Here is a 25,461-nt window from a genome sequence, read left to right as displayed (position 1 = left end):
ACATTTAGCTAAGGCATTGATATTGGCCCTCCTTACCATCTTGTCTTGAATTGTATTGTGATTGTAATGTCTTCCTTACATTGCAAAGTGCTGTGCAAACTGTTGGTGCTATATAAAGCCTGTATAATAATAATAATTGATATTGTGCTTGTACTTGCTGCTTGGTAATACAAAAGGCAGCCTGGCTCCCTGCACTGCCTAATTGTTGCCAGTAGAGGGCACAGGCATTCGCCTAAGTATAGCAATCCTAGCCTGAATATGAAGCATAAAACACAGCTATGCACATGGAGAGCAGATAGCTGCCCCTCAGGGGTGAGTGGGAGCCATTGGTTACTTTCTGTTGCTGTAAATTTGTTCAATTTCCCTCTGTCATATTTTCAATAACTAAATAATGTAAGTGTAAGATGTAAATTGCATGGATCTGTACACGTTTTAATGATTTCATTGTTGTGCATATAAGCATATAATTTGCTCTATGTGTTTCTTTTCCTCATTCTGGAGTGCTTACAATTAGAGATTAATCAAGCCCAATTAAAACTGTGACCATCATCCCCTCGCCCTATCAGTGGCAGAAGTTGCAGAGGGGATTTTCTGACTATTTTTCTTTCATTAAAAAAAAATTAAAAAATAGAACAGTGTATGGCCACCGTTGTCGTTGGGAGGTGTTCCTCTGGGAAATTCTTTATCCCTGGCTAATGCTGATTTTCAGTATTCTCTCTCCCAGAGGGACCTTCTGAGTTAGAGTCCTGACCACTAAGTATCCACTAAGTATCCTTTAATGGCACTTTTAGTTGCTGATAGCACTGAACCTTATGTCCATCCCAATGCCTTTTTTCTTGGCAACACCGATGCTTAGGCAACCTAAGAGTTCATTTTCTGGACTCTGATAGCCAGAATTCTTAGAAGGGCCCAACTCCTGCAAGTTTCCACTGTTTAGAGACTTACAAGCTAGAGGCTAATCAGCTTAGATCCTTGCTGAAGCACAATGCACCCTCAACCTTTTAAGGGCCTATGGGGTGTTGTTTTCCCTCCATCATAGGAGGACTCCTGTCTCAGGACTGTCCTCATATCTGAGAATCAGAACTGTTTCCTCAGAACAGTTGCTTGCCTCTTTGGGTGTCTTGCTAGGAGTAGGTCCTTTGACATGGACTCTGACATTGCTTTGGTACTTTACACCTGCACCTATAGGAAGGCTTGGGAGTTCTCCCTATAACAAGGCTACTGATCCGGTTCCAATGCTGGATGACATTGAGGATGTTACTCTCAACCATATGGTTCTCTTTAGAGGTACTGTTTTTTTTTCCCTCTGGGCCTCTCCATCCTGTCATCTCCATTCTAGAGATGAATTTGTGCACTTGGGCATGCTTTATCATTGCTGGAGGGCTTGGTGTTCCCTTTTCAGCAGAGAGCTCATGATGCATCCGGAAACTTCCCATGTCAGATAGTACAAGTCCAGACACTTGAATTCCCATGTCCTTAATCAGGTAGGTAGGTACTGTAGGGGGTTTCTCTGTTCGCCACATTGTTTTTCTGGTGTTGCTCCACTAATATGGGGTGGGTGTCTTCCCACTCCTAACTGTGTTGGTGTAAGATACTTCTCGCACCCTCTTTTCCCCTTTGTTTCTCAATCTCTCTATTTGAGTTGTCTCCAACTCATTAGGTCCGCCTTGGAGCTTTATGCTAGGTTATCTCCCATGAGATGGCTGTCCTAGACATGCTCCTTCTTCTGCTCCTTCTTGCATCCTTCTTCCCTGATGCCTAGGATCGTTCAACAATTGGACCTTTTGTCATCCTTAGACCCACTGACCTTACCTTGTGGAGCACAAAGATTTTTGTACTTACTGTAAAACCTTTTTCTCAAAGTCCATTGAGAGACACAGGTTCCACCCTCTGTGTTTAATGGGCTTTTTTAATGCTCATTCACAAAAGGCATGACGGTTAGAAACAGGGGCTAGACTTCAATGTTTCTTTCTGTTTGCCAGTGTCCAAACCTCCTGTAGACAGCAGCATATAACCCATCTGTTCCAGATTTCCTGAATTCATCTGCTGTAGGCACTCAATTTTCTTGCATAAATTCCTCTATGAGCTTTTTATTGTACAAATTACATCCATTCTACATCCTTTGGATGTATTCCTTAAATTACATATTACCCTCCAGTATGCTCCTTCTTGAATATGATCTTTGTTCATCTCATATTGCAGCACCATCTGTATACTGTCAGTACGTACCAGGTTATATAGGTGCATATACACATTTGTATATATGGTTATTTTCCTTTGTACCAATCCTTATCATAGGTATTTTGATCTGATCTAAAATAATGGATTGTTCACAGCTTTATATCACTTTTGGAAACTCTGGGATGTAGGCTATGGATATTTCACCTTTTTGTTGTGATTCTTGTTTTTATGCTTGTATTTGTATTGTGTGTTGTTTTGTTAAAACAAAAATACAACAAAAATGATCTGATTTAAAAATCCTGCTCTCTGTTCTATACTTTGTATGTGCTAAATTGTACTTGATATGCTTTTTTTCCATCACAGGCAGTATTTCTTCAGCAGCTGCAATCAAAATATTTATACAATCAGGTAAAAGTTGAATCAACATTCCATAGTAACATATTTGTTTCAGTTGCAGGCATTTTCTCTTAATTAACAATGCAAAAACATGGCACAAGACATGTAAAACTGTTTTAAAATGCACTGGAACTTAATTAGGATTAAACGATGAGGTAATTGCTATGGTTTATATGTGCTTTGCCTTACTAATAAACATATAAGTGCTCATATAATTGCATAGGAAGATGTAATGGAGCTTATCTTACAATATAAACTATGCGGCTATTTTCAGGGAAGATAGGTGGTGTATATAGCAATGGCCAAGCAATCTCTGGTCTTACAATCTGCAGCTAGTATCATTGTTCTACACATAGCACGTTATGACTTTATAAAAACCTACCCTGATTTTTATATAAAATGTAATTTATTTTCATGTATAAACATATGTTTTCCTTTTCTAGGGTATAATATGGCCCCAGTTCTTCACTGGTGTAGCAGCAAACATCATCAATGCTGTTGTCAATGCTATTTTCATATACGTCCTTAAGATGGGCATAGAGTAAGTATGTCACATTTATTTAAGTTTCATTGTAATACTGAGAACAACCTAAAGGCAATAATTTCACACAAAAAATTCTCAACCATTTCACAAATGTACAGAAGTAATGCAAACAATAGATTGATGGATGGATAGTTAGGTACAGATGTGGACAATTTTGTTGGTACCATTACAGCGCATTGGAACAATGCATCATTCCTTCTGAAAAATAATGAAACTAAAAGCAGTTTTCTCATGTATACCTGAATTCCTCTGGTATGTCATAGAGAAAAGTAAACAAAGTGTGACATTCCTTATTCTACAAAGATATTCTAAGATGGCCTGGATTGATTTGTTGGTACCTTTACAATAGAATATAAATAACTTTGATGATAGTGATATTTCCAACTGTTTTTTGCAATTAGTATCACACATGCCTTCAATCTTGTAATCAGTTATTCAGCAAATTTCAATGGAGAAAAGTAGTCACTCTGCTGTTTGGTATCCTTGCACTACACTGAACATGAACTAGAGATAGCAAAGGAGAGAGTTGTCTGAGGAGATCAGAAAGAACATTATAGACCAGTCTGTCAAAGGTAAAAGCTATAAGACGATCTCCAAGCAGATTGATGTTCCCGTGACTACAATTGCAAATATTATTAGGAGGTTTAGGATCCACTGGAGTGTGGCCATCCTGTCTGAGCATGGCTACAAGAGATTAATTGACCACAGATTGAACAGAAGGATAGTGTAAATTATAAACAAAAAGCCAAGGAAAATTACAAAGAGATACAAGATGAACTCCAAGGTCAAGGTACATTAGTGTCCGATTGCTCAAAATGCGACGGATGGTGCACAGTGAGAACAGTGGTCTCAAAGGAAGGAGACCCAGTGGGACAAGAAAAAAACAAAAAAGCCTGCCTGGAATTTTCTAAAATGCATACTGACTATCCACAATACTTCTGGGAGAATGACCTTTAGATAGGTAAAACATAAATTAAGCTTTTTGACACGTCACATCAACTCTATGTTCACAGTTGAAAAAAAAACAAAAACTTTCAAAGGAAAGAACACTGTACCTACTATGAAACATAGAGGAGGCTTAATTACTTTTTTGGGAGTGCATTTCTGCAATTGCCATGGGTTGTCTTGAATCTCTGAGCACAACTAAATGTAAACTAATCAAGGATTTCTGGTTCAAAATGTCCTACCCAGTGTCTGATAGTCTTAGTAGCAGGTCATGGGTCTTCCTTCAGGAAAATTACCTAAACAATATAGCTAAAAGCACCTAAAAATGGCTAAGAACCAGGGGCGTCCAGAGGCTGGGTGTCACCTGGAGCGGATACTGGGTGACATCGCACATGCGCGTGACATCACCACGCACGTGCGCGATGATGTCACAGCGCATGCACGGTCATGTTGGTGATACCTGCCGGCAGCCATCTTTGTGGTGGATGCCGACAGAGAGAGGAGGGGACGTTCACCCAGTGGTATAAGGTATGCCGCCGGGTCCCCTCCTCTTTCCTGCAACTGTCGGGCTCTCGGTCAATGACTGTCAATCATTTTGGTGTCACCCGGGTACCCTTATGGAAACCACACCCTTTAACCTGAGACAACTAGAACAGTTTGCTCAAGTAGAGTGGGCCTAACTACCTGTTGGCAGCTGCAGAAGTCTCATTGAGAGCTACAGAAATCACTTGTTTGCAGTGATTACCTCTAAAGGTTGTGCAACAAAATAAACAAAATATTAGGTTAAAGGTACCATCATTTTTGTCCATGCCATTTCTATTTGTTTTAATTTTTGTATTATTCTGTTGAATCAAAATCAAAGTCAGATTTTTTTATTGAATATTAAATAAACAATGATGGATGACAATTACTTATGTCAGTTTTAAATTATTTAGGAGAAAATTGTGTCTTCTTTTTTTCATGTGCGTATTTGTAATATTCGGGCACCTTCCTCCTTTAATAATCTTGAAATTACTCTTTTAGTAGTTCCAAAATGTACTTGTAAAGAAAAAAAGTTATATTTATACTTCCCTTACCCCCGTCTTCCACAACGCTAGGTGTGCCATCACCACCCTTCTGGGAGGATTGCTAGCGAGTGCAGAGCAGACAAGACACTGAAGTCCATTGCAAATGTGTCTTCTAGTGAGTTTTGCTCTGTATTCTTCAGGATCTAGCGGCAAGAAATGTGATGTGCCCTTAGGCACCGTGGGCATTAGTTGGGGGTAAAGTAAGTATAAATCTAACTTTTTCTTTACAGTAACATTTTGGAACTTCTAACATTAGGTGATTATTAAAGGGGTGAAGGGACCCAGACAGTATAAGTAGACATTACATTTTACAGCAAGGTCCGTTTTAATCAAATGTGTTTTATATGAAAATACTGTATGTATTACCATTGTAATAAGTTAATTGTATATTTGTTTTTCAGAGGTTCAGCTTGGGCAAACACAATTTCTCAGTGGACAATGTCACTTTTACTTTTTACATACACAGTGGTTAAAAAAGTGCATGTGGAAACATGGGGAGGTATGCTACATAGTAACAGTTATTTACACTGAAAATGTTTCAATGTTCTTTGAGCAAAGCAACAGGTTTACTTCAAAGCTGCCACTACCTAACTTACCTGTATTGACCTTTCCTTCAGGCTGGGCGCGTTTTTGCAGCTCGTTTTTAACGCGTTTTTTAGTTCAGTGAAACGCGCGTTCGACGCACCTTTTTATACCTCCCTGGCGGTGTGATTGTTTTTTTTCCTTTATTTTCTCTACATTTTTTTCTGGTCTTTTTTTTTCTAACTTTCAAACTTCCCGCTGGTTCCGCCCCCCTGCAATGCGGACGCTCGCAAGGGACGGAACCCGGAAGACGGCAGCGGCCGGAGGACACAGCGGGGATCGCGGACAAGGTAAGACCTATGCTGTATTCCCGAGTGTGGCTTGGGATTACCGCTTTGTTAACCCCGAGCCACACTCGGGAATACCAATGGATACGTGCGGAAATACGCCCCAAAGAAGCTCATGTACTTGTTTGGGCGTAGGGCTTTTTCAGCGCGTTTCCATGCGCTGAAATACTCCCAGGTGGGAACCATGCCCATAGGAAATTATGGGATTTCACTTGCTGAGCGTTTTTCAGCGCTTCTATCAGCACTGAAAAACGCCCAGGTGTGAACTCAACCTCACTCCCCCACTGGTACCTTTACTGAAAAGAGAAATACCTGGCCTAAATAGTGGCATGCTGAGAACAGGAGGGTACTGACTGCCAGCAAAGTATACTTTAACAATAACAATTTTGTACAAGTATTGCAAATTATAGTTTATACATCTGAAAACATTAAAACATAAAATTAATTTTAAAAAAAGCATTTTTTCCTTTAAAACAATCCTGTGCTTTGTCCTTGCAGGGCAAAGGAACAAGTTCACTGTAATAGTGGATTTACCAACACCACATATTTCTTCAACTCCTGGGAGTGAATATTTCTGGATATTTGTGATCATGTCCCTCATTGCCCCATGTTCCTTACTCCTATATGACAATGTTGGTAATTGGTTGCTCAGGCATATAGCGCTGTCACATGAGTGTGGGGACAAACTCCTGAGTTTGCACAGGGCTTCCTGTCCTTGCCCCTATAAACCAAATAGTATGGCAGGGGAAAAAAGTAATGTAAATATAAATAACTGGCTTGCCTGAATTGGCAAAGCACAGGTTCACTTTAACGTAACATTCAGTATTTGGCAATTAAAAGGATACAACTCTTCATACATAATTCTGCAATGCTGTTATATTCATTTGATATCAACTTTTATAGTTCTTTAGATATACATGGTTAACCTGCTATTTTGGAAAAATGTCTCTTCTCAGGATGGTCCAAAGACTGCCTTCAGGAGTGGGATTTGTCTACTAGATTTCATATTCAACCTAAACAATAGAATACCCAGCTAAACATGATACGTTTGTAGCCTACTCCACAAAGTACCTTGTTCATGGCACATGGTACACGTTTCACACAATTCATTCCATTCTCTCATTTCCAAAAAGTTGTAATAAATTGTATAAGACAAAAACCCAAATAACATATTCATAATATCTAAAAAAACAGTAGCAAATAAGAACATGCAGAGATGAACACACTCCATATCCTCTCCAGAGAACATCTCTGCAAAAGTCAAGACAAGTCGAAAGACAAGAGGAAAAAAACAGAGAAGAATAGAAATAAGGATAAAAATGGAAACAAAAACCCCCCTTGTTCATAGCAGTATGTACACATCAGGGACATGCGGTCAGGGGAGGCAGGTGAGGCAGAGCCTCAACTAGTATCAGGCCTTGTTCACACAGCGTAAAGTCGAGCCATACAGATCCGTGCAACGTGCACAGCCGTATCGGCCATTCCCGGGAGGGACGGGTACTGCGTGTGATTGTGGGAGGGAATGCCTCACCCAGCACGGAAGGTACCGCACGTCACTGGTACACGTTTTACACAATTCATTCCATTCTCTCACGTAGGGAGCTGCCTGAAAGCTACAGTCCCGGAGGACTGAATGAGCAAATGCTTCCTTATGGATAACATCATTCTCTGAGGTGCACCTCTTAGGTCTAGTTGAAGGCCTGCATTTTAGTGATAAGTAGTGTTTTTACTGAATGCTTACATGGTGACATGTCAGGAATTTATTCACGTGGAGTTTTAAAGTTGCTTAGCATTTATATTTAATGAATGAGGCTGTAGTAGTAGTAGTACTTTGTAGACACTGAAACCATGCAGTTTTTCCATGGAAAATAATTTTGTCTGATATTTCCTGTTTTATCAGTCCCTGGTGGTCCTTCTGATTGAATAACATTGTTATTTTGGGTCATGTAAGTAAACAAAAACATGTATGGAATGTTGTCCAACTACTGACATATTCATCTTATTTTTTGTTTAGGGCTTATTAGTGTTGTGGACCTGGGGGGACAAGTCATTATGTTGGAGTTGTTATCATTGGCTATAATGGTATGATGGTCGCTTTACTGTTTATGCATTGTAACATTAAACTCCAGAAAGAAAGTAAAATTAAATCAACATTTAATGTATTTGTTTAATGCAAGCAGATTGAGTACCTGCATTTGACTCAATATCTGCCTTGTTAAATACCCTGTACAGCAGAGCTCAGGCTAGAAGAAGGAGAAGCAGTACAAGGAGCCAGTCTGTTTTGCCTCAGTGCTCATGGGCTAACAAGGAGGAGAGGGCAGAGTAACAGAGATGGGCTCATCAGTATTCTGCTTCTCCTTTCACTGTCCTCTCACAAGCTTGGGCAGAGACAAGACCTGTAAGTGTTGGTTAACTACAGCAATAAAAAATGTCTACTGTCCTGGCAGACAGAGCTGTACTGTGTAGCGGAGCTGTGTAAATATCAAAACTAGATAGATAGAAATACCCTTTGTAAATCCTACAAATCCTTTGTAAAGCCTAGGTAAAACAGCTCTCACACATGTATTTCATCTTCGTAATGGTATACAACTACTTTTCTACATGTCTTTTCTTGTATTTATAAAGCATTTTTTATGTGGCCAAAGTCAAGTTCAGAAAGAAGTAGTGCAAAGCAATGCCCCAAAAAGAGTGTTTGCATTTAAGGAAGCAATGAGGCTTTGATGAATGTGTGAAATTCATTCAGGTGAAGAGAAGGGGTAGAATGTTAAAAACAAGGGCAGGAGATGAGTGGTATTGATGAAGAAAACGAAGGCTGGTTGCTCAAAGTGCAGGATGGCAATCATTAGTCCGAATCGAAATTCGGACGAAATTTCGGAAATTCGTAGATTCGGAGCATCCGAATTTCCGAAATATAACATATCCGAAATCATCCGAAAGAATGCGAAATTTTGGATTTGGAACGAAATTCGTCCAAATCCTGTGCGTGCACTGTTAAAATTGAAGCGGATAAAAACAAATTAAGAAAATGATTTTAATGTCCCTTTAATAGTAAAGACTAGAGCACAGCAACCAGAAATGACAAATGTGCCAATTCTGCTATTCCACCTGAGGTTGAATTTTTGAGAATTCGTCCGAATTCTAAATCCGAATTCCGAATCCGACACGAATTCCGAATCAGATCCGAATACGAATCCGATTCCCAAAACGAAATAAACGAAATCCGAAACTAAACGAAACAAATTTTTAGCTGCTGCACATGTCTAGTCATTAGCGACTAATCAGGGTAACATTTGAATGTAATGTATGTAGGAAGAAATGCTTCAGGGTGAAGAGTGGTATGTTTAAGGAATAGTGGATATGCCAAAGCGCAAGAGGGGTGTGTGCAGGAGCAATGGGGTACAAGGTGGTTTGGATCAAATATGTAACAATGTTACAACTTCCTTTACTTGGTTTAAAACTACGGGCCAATAGGGAGATGCAGAAAGCCTAAATGGGTCAAGCCAAACACAAGATCCCGACCAAGCTATTTATTTATTAGAGCATCTCTAGGCTCAGGCTACCAGGACATTGTACAAGGTATACGAGCAGACATGCAAGCATATCTAAGCCACTGCTTCTCACACTGCTGCTCAGTTTTTTTAGTATTTTTTCTCATACAATTATTTTTGGATCGTGTCCACTTGCATCATTTCTGTAATGTCTGAGGTTGCAGTTATTTACCATGGTAAACTAAAATGATTCTCACCAGCAATGTCTTGGTCAGATTTCTAAATCACATTAATATTTTCCTCTACAGCTTCCAATTGGCTTTGGCACGGCTGCCAATGTCAGGATTGGAAATGCTTTAGGAGCTGGAGACATCGAACAAGCCATAAAGTCTTGTAAAGTTGTACTTTGCTGCACAGGTAGGATTTTGGGCACTAAAAAAATACTGCATAATATAAAACAAGTTAAAAAAAAAGAATGTGTACCCTGTAGACCCACTAAGTGACAGTGGCCTAATTGGGGGTTTTCCCTTCACTTTGGAAATATTTTCTATGACTCCCTGTGGTGTCTTAGGGGCAACAAGTAAAGGGAAAACTTTCTAGTGTGACATGGACAGAAATTGGAAACCCTCCCCCCCAAAAAAACTAACAATGGTTCTAACCCACTCTATCCAAAATCTGATCCTAATCCAAAAAATGGCTATAGGTACACATTCATAGTCAGGCCTAGAACACATTTGAAAAACAGCCTTGCATTTATCTGTCATTTGTTTTCAATTATGCAATTTCCTTAGGCTTGGAATATCACTTCTGATTCAGTTATTGTTGTTTGCTGTTTTAGAGCATAAACTAGGCAATTGAAATATTAAATTATTTTCCAGTCTAATCTGCGTTTCCTATTTTTCAGCAATTGGTTGCTTGTTGATCAGCAGTATTGCACTTGCACTGAAAAATGTCATAGGTTATATGTTTACAACTGATAGGTGAGTAATATGAAGTTAAGTAACTTCTTCAAATCCATTTATGATATGTGGTGATCTCACTTTTCTTTTCCGCACCAGGCATTTTTCTAAATTTTTAAGCAGAAAAGTGACTTTCAACACACTACCCTGTTTTGGTAAGGACTTTAGGGGTCATTTACAATTTATTTGATTTGAAGCATTAGCATTATCGGTACCTTGAACGAGGAAGGACAGCTTGTGCTGATGATGAATTAAAAAGACTGTAATTGGGGATGCATCGGTGCCAATACTGGGCCTTTTCACGAGTACTCGTACTCATTAAAATGCCCCGATACTTAACGCTGATACCGCTCCTTGCTGGGGCAGCCTGCTGGGGACCTCGCGGAGCGCGTTTAAGGCGCTAGTCTGGCCACATATTTCCTGCTTTTGCGCACCCAACTGTACAGCCATGGGGAGACCCGCTGCCGCATCCACCCGAACAACCCTTGGGAGACCCGCCTCCACACCCTCTCGAACACCCATGGGGAGACCCGCCTCTTGCACAACCCTGGGGAAGCCTACACGCAGCCCTGGTGAGACCGCACGTAGCACTGGTGAGACCTGTATGCAACCCTATTGAGACCGTGTTCAGCTTTGGTGAGGCAGCATGCAGCCCTGGTGAGACCCCACTCGTAGCCCTGGTGAGACCGAACACAGCCCCGGCGAGATCAACGCACAGCTCTGGTGAGACCAGCACATAGCCCTGGTCAGACCCCACACAGCCCTAGTGAAACCCTGCACAGCCCTGGTCAGACACCGCATAGCCCCCTGAGATGCCGCATAGCCCTGTTCAGACACCGCGCAGCCCCCTGAGACACCGCATATCCCTGGTGAGTATGTAGCTTCATTTTAATCTGCATTGCTGCATAATGTATTGCTGAGATTTGTAGTCCTATATCGCGGGTGGTATTCTGCATTGCTGTGTAGTGGATTGCTGGGATTTCTAGTCCTCTATAGCTGGTGGTATTCTGCATTGCTGTATAATGTTTTGCTTGGATTTGTAGTCCTCTATAGCTGGTGGTATTCTGCTGCATTGTTGTATAATGTATTGCTGAGATTTGTAGTCCTCTATAGCTGGTGGTATTCTGCATTGTTGTATAATCTATCACTGGGATTTGTAGTCCGTTATAGCTGGTGGTATTCTGCATTGCTGTATACTGTATTGCTGGGATTTGTAGTCCCTCTACAGCTTAGAATCAGTGGCAGAACTACCAGGATCACAGCATTTGCAGTTGTGACCAGGCCTGGCCGCTCCACCACTGTCCTAAAATCATTAGTCTGTATTGTTGTAGAAAAACTGTCACATGACACAAAAAAAAAAAGGTATCGGTAAATGGTATCGGCGAGTACTAGAGGAAACGTATTGGTACTCGTACTCTGTATTGAAAAAATGGCATCAGTGCATCCCTATGTGTAATGATGGGAAAAAGGGGGATGAATGGCCAAATACAGCTTTTACTGGGATACAAAATCAGGCCCAAAGCTGGCAGTCCACTTTCTTTAAAAATCAGTATTTTGCAAATAAGAAGAGGTACCACAGAAAGTAGTTTTGAGTCCAGATCTGACAGTACTGTATTAAATTCAGTCACTTGTCAGTTACCAGTGAGACCTATGTCAGTCACAAAGGTCTTACTGGTGGCCAGAACATTACTCCAACCCTACACTCACCCACCTCACCCTCACCCACCTATTCAGAGTCAGCACTGCACTGCCTCACCCTAAACTAGTCACAGCTGCTTTCTCTAGGAATGCACACCAAAGCTTCCCTTCAGTAATGCCTCCACACCCACAGTATGTTCCAAGACTTGACCCTCCCAACATTGGATACCCTTGCAGTCCTTACTGCCACTGCTAAGGTCTTGTCACCTCTCTACAAAGCCAAACATGTAAATAATGACAGGATTAATGTATATTTATTTAAAGGACAAGTTCAGGTTTAGATAGGAAGCAAAATTTGGTGACTTTTAACACCCTAACATACCCCCAACCGAGTGCCCACTTACCTTCCTCCAACGGCAGCTGCTTCCCACAGAGATTATATCCTCCATTCAGAAATCTTCTTTGCACTGCCCCGTGCTGGACTTCCCCTAGACATGAATAGGGGCTTACTCCAACAGTACAAATATTGTCCATATCAGTTTATGAAAGGCTACTTCACAGTGCCAAGATTTCCAAAAGTAGGATGTAAATATTATGGGAGGCTCCACTGTCAGGGGTAAGTGGACACCAGGGTGGTAGCTTAGAGTAGGTTAGGGTACCCCCTGGGGGGGGTAGGGTTTATTTTTATTTCAACCTGGTCTTTCCTTTAAAAATATTAATTCCTCTGCCATCTGTTGCAAAACACTTAACAGAATACCTCTGTTCTGTAGAACACAACCTCTACTGCATTGAACCATTACAGGGGACCCTTTTTGCTCTTTGTTTTGCTGTTCTATGATTTTAACATACCTGAATCGTAATTACTTTTGTGAATACGTTTTAGGATTCTAGTGGAGGTGTCGGACCTTTATTTTACAGTTTAATTTTTCTAATACAACTGCCCCCAGCTTTAAAAAGCTCTTTCTTCCTTTTTGGCAAGCTGTTGCAATAAAGCCTGGTAAATATGTAGCTCTGCTGGCTAAATAGAACACAGCTACATAGTAAGGGAAAAAAGATTTATCTAAAAGGGTAAAGCTATTAGTAAGTGAAATGGCTACTTTATTAATTTGTCCTAACCTATGTAACCTATATGTAAAACATTACATTATACTGTCATGGTAATTGTTTCATAGTACGTTCTTATGTCACGTTATTTTTTTTTTGTCTTTAAATTTAGGGATATTGTTGCTTTAGTTTCAAAAATCATGCTCCTATTTGCTCCATTTCACCTGTTTGATGGAACAACTGTAAGTATTTTCATATTTAGCTCAGTTATACAACATTAAATTAATATTACTGCAAACCTGCAGAAGTAAATGGATGGAACATTTTAATGTTTGTACTTACCATAGAATCTATTTCTTGGAGTTTATTAAGGGACACATAAATTCAGAAACAGTCAGGTTATACGGTCACCTACATGAGATTGGAACTACAAGGGGTGCCAGGGTTCGAGGAACACAGTAAGATTTAGGAAGATGCAATACTTTGTTCAGTAGCACAAGAAATACAGTGAGGGGTAACCTAAATGCTGGGAAGACATACTACCCAAGAACTTACCCAGACGTACAAACAGTTCCTCAGCTGTAGAAGTGGTGGTGCACCATCATGACAATGGCTTTTCAGAAGGATTAGTTGACCTAAGGCTTTGAGCCCTGCAGGCTAAGTGGGAGTGATGCTCCAAAGGCCTACGAGTACCTACTGCCGATGTAGATGAAGGTAAATGTTGCGGTTTCTCCGACTCCTCTGCAAACCTCTTGCATTGAGGCAGGAGCACACTTTGGCCACCCATAGCATTGCTAATCATGGTGTCAAGAGCAGAGCCAAAGTAACAACATGCCTCAACGTTTCTAGGCCACACCAGGTCACTGTAGGCAGGCAGTTAAAACAGACCAGAGATCCTAGTGGTGCTTTATCAGCAGGAGCAGGGGCAGAGCAGACCCCAGTGCCCAAAGGTCACATTCCAGGCTAGCCTCACAAGTCTGGTCCAGCTGAGTCTGGCCACAAAGTTAGGCTGAGGAAATGATGAACCACATAGATGCCATATAGAGACCAGATCAAGAAGCGGTACAAGGGAGGAATCTTGATTTAAGTCTCAGAGAGAAAATTCTGCCAAGTAAAGAAGGTTAGCAAAAAATTGTTAGACCTTTTTCAGCACAATTGAGGAAAAGCTTTCAGCCTCCTAGGACGCTGGTGAGAAACTGAAGCATGCTGAATAGTGGAGGGTTTGAATGAGGGCTGGCTTACAATTTTTCTGTTTGCCAGTGTCCCAACCTCCTGGAGGCAGCAATATAACCCAACGGTTTCTGTATTGCCGTGTCCCTTAATGGACACGTAAAATTACTTTTTGGTCTTTTGTTTGATAATCTGTGCAAGAAAACATTTATTTGCTGCACAGTTTATGCAATTCAAACATGAGTTTTCATAGTGGTCCTCTGAATGATGGAAGTATACAACATTTAACCTTCAATATTCTGTTGTAGACAGCTTGCTGTGGAATATTAAGAGGAATGGGAAAGCAAAAAATTGGTGCTATTACAAATATTTTTGGTTATTACTTCATTGGGATTCCGGTTGGATTATCGCTGATGTTTCCAGCAAAACTTGGGGTTATAGGTAAGATTACTAACTGGATATATGGCAGTAATATGTTTGCATATTAAATGTTTGCGTTCCTACACTGAATTGTAAGATTATAATATCAGCTGAATTTAGCTTTGCTGATACAGATTGGTTGTTATTGGACCGGTTGCTATAGTCATAGGGTAAGGACAGGGAAGAAAACAACTAGGGGTAACACTAAGTACACTAACAATGGCCCATAAATTAGGATTCAAAGAGGATACAGTGTCCTCTTTCAGTGGCTGTGATAAGAGGAACTTGAGATAACATGAGGCTCCAAGATCTAATCCTAACTGGATGATATTGAGCCAATATTGAATGTGTTTTGAGAGGTGCAAAAATAAAGTAGAATTTCTATTTTTACATTTGAGAGCTTTAGAAAGAAAAACATGGCCAGGGTTTCACATGGTAATAATAGGTACTAATAGTCAGAAGCAAGGGCTTAACTTTAGCTGTATCAGACCAAGTGACTGCTAGGGCCCAGAAGCGCAGGAATCTCTGCACTGTCTGGCTACTGCAATTGGCTGATAAATGTGAATACGAGCAACCTATTATTTTCCCAAAAACTACATGGAGAAAAAGATTCGTAAACAATCCAATACTTCTCTAAGGCAAACCGTTTTCTGATAAAACTGTATATGAAAAATGTTCTTCATACTGGCTAACATATTTTACCGTTTGTTTCTTTTTGAAAAGGCAGGTATCGTAAGATTTTGTGGTGTATCTTTCAAATGCATGTTTTGTCTTCAAGGTCTATGGACTGGAATGTTTTGTCCGGTATTGCTGCAAACTTGCATCTATATACCTTACATCTTTTGCATTAACTGGCACAAGGTCTGTGAAGAGGTAATTAGCTTATTCCATTAAAAGAAGCTGTAGTTAGACTTAGTTAATCTATGTTTTGCCCAATGCTTAGGTTGGCTGGACATGTTGCTGTCATTTTCAGATTTCACCTGCAGTATCAATAGCTGGTGACATTCCCTATTGAGGGCCAACCATTAAATCTATCTATACCCAAAAATTCAAGATTTTTTTTCTCCTTTATTTTCACCTGGTAATCCTGCCAGGAACATACTTCTTGTTGTAGGGCAAAACCTACTCACTGCATTCTATGCCACTATTCTGCCCTTCTGATTTGGACTACAAACACAAAACAGCTACCCTTGATGTAATGGAGAAGAGAGGGGGCTCTTCATTACATAGGGGTAGTTGTTTTGTAGTTCACAGAAGATAGCCGGGAAAGCTGATAACTGTTTCCATACACAGGCACCGAAACAAGATTTCTGACAAGAGCAACAGGTTTTTTTTTCTTCAACTGCAGATAATGTGCTTAGCCAAAAAAAAAAAAGAATGCAGTCACCAAATCTAAGAACTATATATTGTATGATGGCTTATTTGTACTGATTGTACCTGATTATAAATGTCACTTTACAAGGCAAGAATAAGAGCTGGAGTGAAGCCAGTAGAAGTCCCTGACCCGACAATCTCACAAACAGATATTTTGAAATCTCAATTTGGCTTGGTGGAAAAAGGTAAGTTGACGACATAAAAGAGTGAACCACGTTCTGCTGTATTATAAAATATATGGTAAAAGATGGTTGTTATTTTCTAAATGTAATGAAGGGTATATAATGAAACAATATATAGTTTCATTGGCCAGTATCTTTTAGACACCTATCAGTACCTTGTATTCTTCTTTACTGTACTGGGTACCTAGGGTGCATGCCCCAAGTCTCCATTTTTAAAAGCTAACTCTGAGCAGGTAAAAAAAATATAATCCCCTCAAAAAAAAAGAGTTGGATCCTTTACAAGCTCAGTGGGGAGAGGGGCAAACAATTTGAATGACTTTTAAAAGTCTGGAGGTAGGCTTTCAGGAGTGGTTTGCTTTATTAGCCAGGATCCCTGAGTAAGAGGTTTCTTCTCTTGTACCTAACCTCCAGGTTCAGATTTTCAGGGTGTTCACACTAGATTGATATCTGACCACTAGTCTAAACTTTCTCATTGTAGCACATCCAACAGTGCTCTAGGCCTATAGGTTACTTCACTTATATTTGTCTCTCTATGAGTATGAGTATGTACTTTCTCTGTCCTGCACCTCCCCCCACACACATCTTCAAGCTAGATCTGGCGTCCATGGCTTGAATTTCTTCCAAATGCTGCTGAACTGGCTGAAATTCAAACCATGGTTGTCCCTCTCAGCCCCACCAGGATCGACAAACTTTTATTGCAAAATCGAAGGAGTCAAGTGGAAATTTGCTGGCTGAACAGGGACTGCATACAAATAAATGCAGCCACTGTTTGGGTGTTCAGGTATAGCTGGCAGCGCAGATTCCTCCATCCACGCTCTTGAGCACGGATTAGAGAAATAATATTTTCTCTCATTCAGCCTCGCTGGCCTAGCTTTTGACTCATCGTACAAGTCATTTGCTACCAATTACCTAGCAAAAGATTCCTACGACTTTAGAAAAGCCTTTCCAACATGGACACCGCCCATCCGTTTGTAAAAAAAGTCCTGTTAAGGTTTTATATTTTTATACACATGCTGTTCTATACACACTAGGTCTGCTTTCCAGACACAATCTAATAGAAATATTTGTTCTTGATTGCATGTTTTTAGCAACACTCTTGAGCTATTGTGTAACAAATAATATATGTAAAGCGCTGCGCAAACTGTTGGCGCTATATAAATCCTGTATAATAATAATAATGTCAGTATTACACAAGAAGATGAAGTATGTGTGAGCATAAGTACATCATATATAGACCTCATCTACAAATGTCTGTGACTATACATCTATGTAACATAATAACAACAATAATAGTGATAATATGTTTATATATCTGTTGAATTACAGGGGACACAACAATGGCTGATTCCATGCTGACTTTCATATCCTTTTCATATCTAACAATAGTGAAAGGAAACGATTGTGAAATAAATTGTAGGAAGGCGTAATGCAAGAGATCAGGCTAGTAGAGGTTTTTCAGATCAACTGTTATTTTCCAGTTATAAGCAATGCCCTTTGTTTATCAAGAACAGATTCCAAATATTTTAAGTTTATCTGTTTTTTCTTTTTAAATCGGCCTCGTGTTTTACAATACATGTACTGTATAACCACAAAGCAAATGTTCCTCTGATCAAGCCTTTGCTCCATTGGAGGGCGCAAAGCCTACACTTAGCTGACTTTAAATGTATGACATCAATGCAATATCTTTTCATATCTAACAATATGGATAATGCAACAGATCAGGCTGGTAGAGGTTTTTCAGATCAACTGTTATTTTCCAGTTATAAGCAATGCCCTTTGTTTATCAAGAAAAGATGATTTTTTTCATGTTTGCAAACCCTTACACTCATAGTCTGAGTAAGGTATAGCTGTGAATAGGGCTGTTTCTTTTCTGGGACCATCATAGTTGCCAACATTTCAACAACATTTCCAGGGACATCTTTTTTTTTTTTTTACCTTGCCCAGCAAAACATTGTAGGTGGAGAAATGTGTGTTAATTAGGAGCAGGCATTCCTTTCAAATTGGTGTGGTTCTAAAAGAGGCATATTGTTAATCTATTGCACAATTTCATTTTAAAATACTTTATATACAGGAAGACTCTTCATAATAGGGATAGAAACACAGCCAAAGTTTGTTCATTAGTTAAACTATTTATTTATTTAGCCATCTCCAATTTTTAATCTGTAAACATTTGGCATCAAATATTTAGAAAACATAATTTTTGCAAAATTCGTGTGCAATAAAAATAGTCAGGACTCTGTCACCCAGCTTAATATAACATACAACATGGTGTACACAATGCAGGGTTCAGGATTACAATGAACAACATAGTGATGCAGTGGGGATCATGTACAACACAGAGCATACAGCACAGAGGTCAGGGATATAATGTACAACATAGCATATACAGTGCAGGAGTCAGAGTATAATGTACAAGATATCATATAGAGTGCAAGGGTCAGGAGTATAATGTACAACATAGTGAATGCAGTGCAGGGTAATGAGTATGATTTAGAACATGCAATGCAGGAGCCAGGAGTATAATATACAACACAGCGAATGCAGTGCAGGATCAGACGAATAATGTACAACATTAATCGGCCTCGTGTTTTACAATACATGTACTGTATAACCACAAAGCAAATGTTCCTCTGATCAAGCCTTTGCTCCACTTTCACTCTTATGCAATGTATTGTTTCTTAGGAAATCATATGATCACCAAAAGATGATTTTTTTTCATGTTTGCAAACCCTTACACTCATAGTCTGAGTAAGGTATAGCTGTGAATATGGCTGTTCCTTTTCTGGGACCATCATAGTTGCCAACATTTCAACAACATTTCCAGGGACATCTTTTTTTTTTTTTTACCTTGCCCAGCAAAACATTGTAGGTGGAGAAATGTGTGTTAATTAGGAGCAGGCATTCCTTTCAAATTGGTGTGGTTCTAAAAGAGGCATATTGTTAATCTATTGCACAATTTCATTTTAAAATACTTTATATACAGGAAGACTCTTCATAATAGGGACAGAAACACAGCCAAAGTTTGTTCATTAGTTAAACTATTTATTTATTTAGCCATCTCCAATTTTTAATCTGTAAACATTTGGCATCAAATATTTAGAAAACATAATTTTTGCAAAATTCGTGTGCAATAAAAATAGTCAGGACTCTGTCACCCAGCTTAATATAACATACAACATGGTGTACACAATGCAGGGTTCAGGATTACAATGAACAACATAGTGATGCAGTGGGGATCATGTACAACACAGAGCATACAGCACAGAGGTCAGGGATATAATGTACAACATAGCATATACAGTGCAGGAGTCAGAGTATAATGTACAAGATATCATATAGAGTGCAAGGGTCAGGAGTATAATGTACAACATAGTGAATGCAGTGCAGGGTAATGAGTATGATTTAGAACATGCAATGCAGGAGCCAGGAGTATAATATACAACACAGCGAATGCAGTGCAGGATCAGACGAATAATGTACAACATAGTGAAGGTAAGATACAGCACTGTGTACAGAGTGCAGCGGTCAGTAATATTGTGCTCCTCACTGCTGGTCAAAAGGAGAAAATATGTGGGTGCACAATGTAAATAGAAGGGTGTAGATAAGGGGGGGATATCAGTTCATCCACACAGCAGCTAGGCTAGAAAGCATGAGCCGGGTGACACTGGAAGCACTGCACACTAACCCTGCCTTCTGCCTGCCCACATGAACTTTGTTCCCATCTATTGTCAAAACCCGTTCTGAGGGCAAGGGTATACTTACTTTTTCCACAGTACACTATTACACCCATTGACGGTTTTGTTGAATAAATTCCTGAAAAGGCTAATTCTCCTTGTGTTTTCATCAAAGTATATTACATTAATCTGTATGCACTGTTTAAAGATCTGATGTTTGTTTGTACAATCATATTAAAGAAGTCAACACTTTCAATTTGGTGTACTTACTTTTTTCACATGGATGTTGTATCTTAGTTTAAATGAAAAACTTGCATTGAAGAAGTATATTAGTAGACATCTGTTAAGAAAGTTCTGCAACTGAGCGATCCCTGTGTGGGTGTGTGCTGTGTAATTTCTTGCGATTTACTATATATTTAGCCTGAAACAATAGCTAAGAACATTCAACCAGAAGTGAAAATACTAGGGGTGCATCGATACTATTATCGGCATCGGTGCCGATACCAAGTATTTGGGAGAGTACTCGTAGTCGCCCAAATGCACCGATACTTACCCTCGATAACAGAACTTCTGGTCAGAGGGGGAGATTTCCCTCTGACCGGCAGTGCTGTGAGAAAGCATGGAGCTGACTTCCCGGCCAATCAGGAAGCCGACTGGTGGGTCACAATGTGCCGCCTGGCTTCCTGATTGGTCAGGAAGCCAGACTGCCTAGCAATAAGGTACGCTGGCTTCCTAGCCAATCAGGAAGCCGGCTTCCTGACCAATCAGGAAGCCGGGAGGCGGGTCATGACATGCAGCCCAGGTTCCTGATTGGTCAGGAAGCCAGGCTGCCTTGCAGTGTCAGGAGGCACGGGAAGCTGGTGTTCTTTCGATAGAACATCGGCCTCCCAGGTAATCAAGAAGACAGGTGGCGGGCCCACTGATGCCTGTATCGGTATTTGGTATCAGCTGTAGTCGAATTTCAATATGCAGAAATAGATTTCTTCTCTTACATTTACTCTTCTGGCCATGTCTCCTATACCCAAACACAGAATGTAAAATTGTAAAGCAAAACATTATATGCATTTTTTTAAAAAATCTGCATTATATGCAAATTGTAACTTAAAGGCACATAAAGAGCTTTTGGCTCTTTTATGACAAATACATAATAAATCATTTATTCAATGTCATTCTTATACCTTTAAGGGACAATGAAATATGGAAACAGCAGATGTGATTACATTGAGCTTTATTAAATAACAATATAAATACTTATTAATTAAAATGCTGGTATAATTATACTGTTAACCCAACTACTATGCACAAATATAAAAATAAAAGTGTAGTGGTGACCACATGACATTTTCTACCACCGATATCACATTACCTAAGTAAAGAAATATCAGATAAGTTCATGTTCTAGTTCAGGGGTAGGCAACATTGGCACGCCAGCTGTGGTGAAACTACAAATCCATTATTATTATTATTATTACTATTATAATACAGGATTTATATAGCACCAACAGTTTGCGCAGCGCTTTACAATATAAGGAAGACATTACAATTACAACACAATTCAAGACAAGATGGCAAGGAGGGCCCTGCCCGTGAGAGCTTACAATCTAAAAGGGAAGGGCAATCGATACATGAGGAGCTAGCTGTGTGGGGATGAATTGTTTGAGAGAACGTGATAGTTCATTGGTTAGTTTGAGGTGGGATAGGCTTCCCACAGCCGGTGGATCGCTTGTATGTAAACTGGCATCATTGCCTGTTTACAAATTATGACCGGTTCCCTCTCTTGCGCACCGTGCGGTGTGCGTGAGTGGGCGGGGCTAACAGGCCATCTTTAGATGGCCTGTCACATCCAAGAAACTCCCTGCCAGCCATTTATTCACAATGGCCGGCCGGGAAGCGGTTAAGGATCTCCTGAAGGCAGTCAGAGTGTCAAATTACAGTAACAACAAATTAGAGTTGCATGAACTCTTAGCAAAAAGTTTGTTTGGCAGTTCTAATCAACAAAAGATGTATGACGGAACATAACATTTTTTGATAGAAACAATCTAATAGAGTAGATTGTATAGCTCTTAAAACTATTTCCATCTCATATCCTTATAGAAAGATGGAAGAGCTTGAATCCTGAGAATCATTTTTATACAACCTATCCTTTGCTAATCACAATAGCCTGGCTCTTTGAGACAACCCATTATAGGATCTGCCCAGTTGAAGGTTTTCATTTAGAGGTCATCAACTCATTTACTCTATCCATTCCCAGTCTAAAGTCTAACCATGACTCCTACTATAAGCACTATCAAAGATAAAAACACTACAAGTCCCCTTCGCAGTATTAGCTGCTTGGTGGAGAGAACTTCACACACTACATTCACAGCTTCCAGTGGTGAATCCTCTTGTAACACCAGATGCTCTGTATGACTGAAACCAATGTCTGGAACAATAACTGCACCTGTAACATTCTGATCCACATCAGAATAGCCAGTATCCGAAGAATGCACGTCACCTGCATGAAAAAAGTCAGAAAATACTATTGTAATATTTACTAACTCCATAGTCTTTACATACAGTAAATGATGACTCAGAACAAAACAAATAGGTCAAAACAGGTTCACTCAATTGGTTAGTAGCATTTACAGATGTAAACAGAAGGCAATATAAGGTCAACCGCTTTTATAGTCAATTTCTATAGAGCATTTTCATATACTTGCCATTTGCAACCATGCTAAACTCAGTGCTGGAATAATCCCCTGCTGGAGTGCTAGAATAATCCCCAGCTGGAGTGCTGGATGCAAGATCCTCTTTCTTTGATGTCACACCTGCTTGAATCTGAGCCTAAAAGACAGATACATTCCTTATTTACACTAGCAGAACACAGTGGCGTCACAAGGAGGGTGCGGGGGGTGGGGCCCGCACCCGGGTGACACCATTGGAGGGGTGACACCAAAATGACTCACAGTCATTTTGGTGTCACCCCCCTTTGAAAAGTCGGGCGCTCGGACATGGACCGAACGCCCGACAGAGGAGGGGACCCGGCGGCATACCTTATCCCTCCGGGTGACTGTACCCTCCTCTCTCTGCCGGCGTCCATCACTAATATAGCCGCCGGCATGTATCGGAATACTGTAGCTCGTGCGCGATGACATCATCGCGCATGCGCGTGGTGATGTCACGCGCATGCGCAGTGAAGTCTCGACGGGGTGACACTTGGTTACCGCTCCGGGTGTCACCCAGCCTCGGGATGCCCCTGGCAGAACATATTCAGGTAATATTAAGGCCTGGGCCACATTGGAAATTTTGTAGCAGTGCTTAATTGTGCTACAAAATTCTAATGCATGTGGTTTGTAGCCAGTGGCATATTTGTTATATTCATTGGTGATTTTTCGTAGCTATAGGTCAAACTTGTGCTACATTATTACATTATGTTCACTGCTACAAATCACTCTTCCTCAGTGATTTGTAGCTAAGCCATAGAGGTAAATGCAATTGTAGCTGGCCATCTTGTCACTGACATAAAAAAAAAAGCTGCATGCAATGTTGAGTGACAGCTGCAAATCACTGTAAAAAATCACACAAAAAAACCCATACTACAAAATTGCCAGTGTGACATGACCCTAATGTAGCCATTAAAAAGTATCACATTACACTAGCCCATTGGTATGGGAATTTAGTTACTTTGTGCAAAATGATATGCTAGGTCAAAAATATAACAGTTGTTCTCTTAGAAAAAGGTCAGTTCATTGGCATTGGTAAACTGAATTCCCTCCTGGCTTTTTATCACTCTCAAGATCTTCAGTAGTACAATTTCCCAACATTAGTTCACAATTTTGCTTTCATTTGCAATGCCTTAACAAGGGTTTTCACTCTGCAATTATTTGCTATGTATGAACCTCACAAAGTACTTAATCAGGGCAGAGATGTGACCCTGTCACATCTCTGCCCTGATGAAGGGACCCTGCATGGTCCCGAAACGTTGGATTATCCGATATGTGTGACGTTTAGTACAAATAAATGGACTTTTTTTAAATTTAATTTACGGAGTGCTGGTGATTTTTATTGTTCATTGAATGTATATGTGTTCTTCCACAACTCCCCCCTTTTGTTTGCTTATTTGTAAACACCCTAAGTCCATAATAAGTCCAGGAATCCAAGGTACTTCCAGGTCAAAAAAACTTCTGGCATGTTTCCTCAACAGGAAGGATTGTTGTTCCATTCTTTTTTCATAGACCTTTTTACACGATGAGTGGGGCTTGTTGCATTTCCACACTTAAGTTTGTATAGGCATTCACATCCCTCATATACACATGTAGTGGATACATACACTGAGTGGCCAGATTATTATGACCACCCCATCAGTACTTCGTTGCGCCACCTTTTGCCTTTAATACTACAGCGATTCTTCTTGGCATTGATCCCACGAGATGTTGAAAGGTGATGCGAGGAATCTGACACCATGCCTGATGAATAGCACTGTCCAGTTCTGTGAGATTTGATGGTTGTGGAACCAGCTGCCTGAGGGCTCTTTCAACTTCGTCCCACAAATGCTCAATTGGATTGAGATCTGGTGATTGTGGGGGCCACCTAAGCAAGGTAAAGTCTCCCTCATGTTCTTAAAACCACTCCTGCACAATACGAGCACTGTGGCATGGCACGTTGTCTTGTTGGAAGAAGCCATCTCCATTGGGATACGCCATCAACATGATAGGATGAACTTGATCAGCAACGATACTTTGGTATGTTGTGCTATTCAGACGTTGTTCCACACGAATTAAAGGGCCCAAATCATGCCAGGAAAACATGCCCCAAACCATAACACTGCCCCCACCAGCTTGAAGGGTTGTACTCATGCATGTGGGGTGCATGCTTTCATGCTGTTCCCGCCAAATTCTCACTCTGCCATCTGCATGATGCAACTGGAAACGTGATTCATCGGACCACATGACTTTTTTCCAATGCTCGACTGTCCAATCCTTGTGTTCCTGTGCGAATTGGAGACGTTTTATCTTGTTAACTGCAGACAGCAAAGGTGTTCGAACAGGCCTTTGGCTTCCAAATCCCATACGATGCAGTGTACGGCGATCAGTGCGTTCGGAGATCATTTGAGAGGATCACTGATTAAGATCTCAAGTAATTTGATGCACTGTTGCCCTTCTGTGGTCTTGTACCAGTCTTGCCACTCTCCGTTCTTATGACTATTGTTGTCATAAAAGTTAGGAAAAGGGCTATTTGTTTTGTCTCTCCAGGCTTTATAATCAGGGCAGCCATCAGAAATTTTTGGGCCCCTTACACGGCTTTAGTAACGCACTGGACTCCGGGCTTAGTAATGCACTGGACACAGGACCTAACTGAGATCCCACACATATCTGAGACCCCACACAGCCCAGCTGAGAGTGACTCTGCAGAGCACACCATAGATACTGTGCAGCCCATCTGAGACTTTCTATGGAGGGCTCTGCAGGGGTCTCAGGCTGTACCTTTGCTTGTGCCATTGTGAGCCAGTGACATGCGGTACCTCTTGCTAT

General features: G+C 40.4%; 1 protein-coding gene across 1 annotated transcript in view; it reads left to right on the top strand.

Moving 5' to 3' along the window:
* The window catches only part of LOC108793169 (multidrug and toxin extrusion protein 2-like), a 35,423-nt gene extending 16,438 nt beyond the window's left edge, over positions 1-18,985 (top strand). Inside the window, exons 7-19 of the mRNA XM_018564110.1 lie at positions 2,545-2,589; positions 3,021-3,118; positions 5,535-5,632; positions 6,959-6,992; positions 7,245-7,342; positions 8,017-8,084; positions 9,799-9,907; positions 10,395-10,470; positions 13,304-13,377; positions 14,614-14,742; positions 15,500-15,594; positions 16,184-16,280; positions 18,960-18,985. Coding sequence (XP_018419612.1) covers positions 2,545-2,589; positions 3,021-3,118; positions 5,535-5,632; positions 6,959-6,992; positions 7,245-7,342; positions 8,017-8,084; positions 9,799-9,907; positions 10,395-10,470; positions 13,304-13,377; positions 14,614-14,742; positions 15,500-15,594; positions 16,184-16,280; positions 18,960-18,985 — 1,047 coding nt within the window. The remainder of the gene's footprint in view (positions 1-2,544; positions 2,590-3,020; positions 3,119-5,534; positions 5,633-6,958; positions 6,993-7,244; positions 7,343-8,016; positions 8,085-9,798; positions 9,908-10,394; positions 10,471-13,303; positions 13,378-14,613; positions 14,743-15,499; positions 15,595-16,183; positions 16,281-18,959) is intronic.
* The last annotated feature ends 6,476 nt before the right edge of the window (positions 18,986-25,461 follow it).

This window comes from Nanorana parkeri, unplaced genomic scaffold (assembly GCF_000935625.1).
Source record: "Nanorana parkeri isolate BGI_ZX_2015 unplaced genomic scaffold, ASM93562v1 scaffold726, whole genome shotgun sequence".
Lineage (NCBI taxonomy): Eukaryota > Metazoa > Chordata > Amphibia > Anura > Dicroglossidae > Nanorana > Nanorana parkeri.
The sequence above is the reverse complement of the archived record's forward strand: the minus strand, read 5'-3'. Positions and strand labels throughout refer to the sequence as shown.